Genomic DNA, 4130 nt, shown 5'->3' on the forward strand with positions numbered 1-4130 from the left:
GGAAGAGAGTAAATCACCCCGTTCAAATTCAGTGACCATGGAAAAACAGATGTCACCCGGGGTTATTAATGAATTGAGAGATGCTGGGGTGGGAGCAGGGGCTGGAGCAAAGACTCAGGGTTTCAGTGCTGGTATCTCTGAGCACTCTGAATCAGGACTCACATTTCCCAGAGACCTGTTTCCTGTGGGATGTGGCCAGGAGGGAGCAGAGCTGGACCCGCTGGCTGCTGCCTGCAGGATGGAGCTCTCCCAGCTTAATGCCTGGTGATTTTAAAGGAGCTATTTTGCTCAGGCTGCAGAAACTCCTCTCCCCAGGAGCACAGCCAGCACTGCTGCAGAACTGGTTGGATAACTCAGCGGGTCTGGGTGATCAGAGACACAAGCTAAATGGATGTGAGCCAGGTTTCTGTGAGCACTCGGGAAGCTGGGTACAAGCAGGAGCTTAATTAAACCAAGGCAATCACATCAAAGCTGGTCCCTGTGCAGATACCCTTCTTAACTTGCAAGAATTAATTAATGAGTCTGAGTTAAACCTGTTCCCTCCTAATTGGAGCACAGCCTGATTGAGCTGGTGGCAGTGCCTGGTGGTACTTAGCAGGTACTTGCACCCGTGCCCAGGTTTGCAGTGGGTTTGAAGTGGGTGGAAGAGCTGGGAGCTGCTCTGAGGGCTCAGCTAGTGTGGGGTAACTCATCTGGGCACCCAAAGCCCAGGATGAGCTCCCCAGGAGATATAAATCCCAAAGCTGGGAATAGTTGCTTTGCATCCCTGGAAGGGCTGGCTCAGGGGAAGCTGCTCCCTTCCAGGTTTTGAGCAGGTGCCTTTTCTTTGAGTGCAGATTGAAGTGTGAGGCTTTCCAAGGTAGAAAAAGAAGAGCTAGAGGTGTCCTAGCATGAGCTTTGAGGTGGGCAGGAGGAAGGTAGAGGTGGGTTCAGTCCTGCTGGAGCCAGGGCCAGCTTTGATGATAACACAGAAGGGTTTGGAGCAGAGCAAGAGCCTGGCAGCTGCTGGTGGGGGCAGGATGGGCTTGGACAACACAGATAAGAGAGGGCAGCAAAACCCCCCCGTGTCTGGCTGCAATTCCTGTCTTTCCTTCTCCCCAGCTGAAAACTTGGGCTGGAGAGCAACTTTTTCTGCACAAGCTGCATCTTCAGGGCTCCCCCAGAAGAAAGAGGAGTGGTCCTAGAGACAACACGTGCAGAGTGATGTGATTCCCACTGTTTAATGCCCCCATCCCGGCAAGCCTGGAGGAGCAGGGGGGGTGCCCAAATCCCTTCAACCTGCTGGGAAAACCCAGCCAGGATGGAGCATGGTTGCAGTGGGGGATGCTTCCCATCAGGCTCCAAAATGACCCAGGGAACTGGTGTGAGCTGCCTGGGATGGAGCAGGGAGCTGGAGCCAGTGCTGCTCCCCCCAGCCTGCATTTCTCAAGCTTGTTGCAGGGAAATGTTTTCCCTCTGGTTCAGTAAATGGTGATTTTGTTGTGCCCTGCCAGAGCAGTTTGGGCTTTAAGCAAATGTTTTGGGTGAAGCCCCAGTTCTGCTGATGTCAATGGGCAATTCACCCGCTGTTGGTTCCAAGTCCTTCCCAAAAGTTGCTTTTGTGCTTGAGCTTTTTGGAACAAGGATCCTCTGAAGCCTCATGGGTTTTTATTAGCAACAAACTCATGAACTAGAGGAGTGTGTAAAATGTGTGGGAAGGACAGAAAGGCATCTACCTTCTTTTTAGTGTTTTAAAAGATGCCTCAAGCAGCAAAGCTGTTCAGCAAAACTTCCTAATGGTTCTATTTAGAGAGGGAAGTACTTAATATTTCAAATTTTATTTTAAGAAATGGGCTTGCTCAGCCCAGCACTAGAGAAGAATACATTGCTCTTGCAGGAAAGCATTTGTTTCTCTGGAAAGCATTTTCCTTGAATCTACTCTTAGCTCAATCATTTGACTCCTGGAAAGCAGGCAGGGAAAGGACCTCAGAGCACTCCCCTGCTATTTCCAGAGGAGCTGCTCTTTATAGGATATGAAACCCCAGCACTTTGCAGCAAACTGCAGCAGGTTCCCTCAGCAGTGCAGGAACTGAGCAGGGAGGCTGCAGCCCTGCCTGATGGGCTGTTACCTCCAGTGGCTGGGCTTCAGCTTAAGTGATGCTTTGGTTAGAACTGCCTGATGATTTTAGGCTGTGTGGGAAGAGTTGAGCATCCTCTCTGCAGGCCTGGGTCTCCTGAAAGGCTGGGGATAAAATCAGTGTGGTCCCAGAGCTGGGGGATGTCCCTGTGGATGTGCTCTCCATGCTGCCCTGCAGGGTCTGCTGCTCCAGCCCCTCGAGCCACTGGGGTGATGCTCCTTCCCTCTGCCCTGCTTTCTACAACTCCCAGCACAAATGCAACACTTTCAGGTTATTTAAAGCCCCCAGTCAGGTCTTTCCATCCCATGCACCAGCTGCTCATCCCTGCCTGCTGCTCTGGAGGTGAGTGGGAAATGCCTTGTGGGGATTTTCCTTGGCTTAATCCTGGCTCAAACCAGGACACCCTTCAAAAGGGCTGTGGTGCCATCACCTTGGCAGGGAAGGGCTGTGTCCCCTGGGGACTGCAGAAGGCTGATTCTGCCTTTCCCCTGTACCTGCAGCCCTTCCCTGGTCCCACTGGCATCCCATTCTGGCTGCACTATGGGAGAGGAGTCCATCCATCCCCCCCTCCCAGGGAAAAGCCCTGCTCAGAGCATCTAACACTCCTTGGGGCTCCTGCAGATGTGCATCCCCTTGGCCCAGGGTCACAGAGAAGCTGGAAATGCTGCAGCCCCTTGGCCCCATGTCCTGGGACCACCTTCCCCTGTTGATGTGACCCCTTTCCACTGCATCCCTGCCCTTTTCTTTGGGGAATGGGACTTAGCAAAGCAGGCAGAGCCTGTGGGATGCCCGGAAAGGGGATTTATGTCTGGTGGCTCCCTGCCAAGCTCTCTCTTGCATTGCTGCAGCTCCCGGGCTGGACTGCTGCCTCCTGACCTCTGCACCTCCCCACAACCTGTTGCCAGGACATGAGGCTCCCTCCAGTGACGCAGCACCAGGGCTCAGCCTGGGAAAAGACGTCAGGGCTGGGGGGAGAGGGCTGTGACCCCCAGGGGCAGAGCCTTGGTGCCTGCCGGGGTCGGTCTTCTCCTGGCTCTAAGCACCACAGCCAAAATCCCCCTGGGGAAAGGAGGCTTTGAAGCCCTGGTTTTGGGGAAAGGTTGTGGGGGGCCCTGTTTGCCCACCCAGTGCTGGTGTTCCCTTGACAAGGGTGGAGCAGGGGCCCTAAACAAATCCCATCCACAACAGGGGCACTTCAGTGTGGTTACGTAGCTGAGGGTTTCAGGGCAGGGGCAAGTGTGTCATCAGGTTCCTTCTGAGAACATTTTTATTGCCTTTGCAGTCATTTCCCACCGAGGAGCCCTGAGGCCAAGCTCTGAGCTCAGAGCCACAGGGCCTCATCCAGCACCCACCACCCTGGGGGCCCTTGGGGAAAGAGGCTGTGAGCTGGGACCAGTGAAGCTCCCTGTGTGAAGGAGTTTTCTGCAGCCCAGCCTGGGGGTTTGAGCAGTTTCTCCCTTTCCAAAGCACAGGGCAGAGTGGGCACAACAGCTCGGGCACTTGGAGCCCCTCTGGGCTCCTCTGCACCCAATTTGGACAGGGCAGAGCATGGGCTGCTCCTCCTGACTGCTGTGTGGGTGCTCATACCTTGGGCTTGCATCACATGCAATGAGTTTTGCTGTTCTCTGCCCCATTAAGGCTCAGCTCCTTCACTGGTCTAATGGAACTGGGGGTTGTTTTCCCCCCCTTCCCTGTGCTCAGAGCAGCCCCCATGAGGGCAGTGAGTGGGGTCTGGTGGGTTTGCAGCCTGAAGGGGCTGCAGTTGGGCCCTTTGGTTGTTCCCACCCCCAGGCCTTTGGGGGAAAACCTCCCTCACTCCTCTGCAGCGTGGGGCTCAGAAACATCTCCTTGGCCAGGCTGCCTGCCAGACCTGACCCCTGCCACTGCCTCAGCATCACCCAGCACCCCTCCCCACTGACACCAGCAGGATTTGGCCCGTGCCCTGCACACACACTGTGTTACCCAGGGCTGGGGGCTGACACGGAGCAACTCACCGTGAGGACCCTGGGGGGG

The 4130-nt window shown here is 55.1% G+C and overlaps 1 protein-coding gene across 1 annotated transcript in view; it reads left to right on the forward strand.

Moving 5' to 3' along the window:
- The first annotated feature begins 890 nt into the window (after window positions 1-890).
- Window positions 891-4130, forward strand: part of REN (renin) — an 8590-nt gene continuing 5350 nt past the window's right edge. The window contains 2 exon segments of the mRNA XM_010008312.1: window positions 891-1008; window positions 1952-2043. Of these exon segments, the coding sequence (XP_010006614.1) occupies window positions 891-1008; window positions 1952-2043 (210 nt within the window).

The sequence above is a fragment of the Chaetura pelagica genome, unplaced genomic scaffold, assembly GCF_000747805.2.
Source record: "Chaetura pelagica isolate M959 unplaced genomic scaffold, ChaPel_1.0 scaffold152, whole genome shotgun sequence".
In the NCBI taxonomy this organism is placed as follows: Eukaryota; Metazoa; Chordata; class Aves; order Apodiformes; family Apodidae; genus Chaetura; species Chaetura pelagica.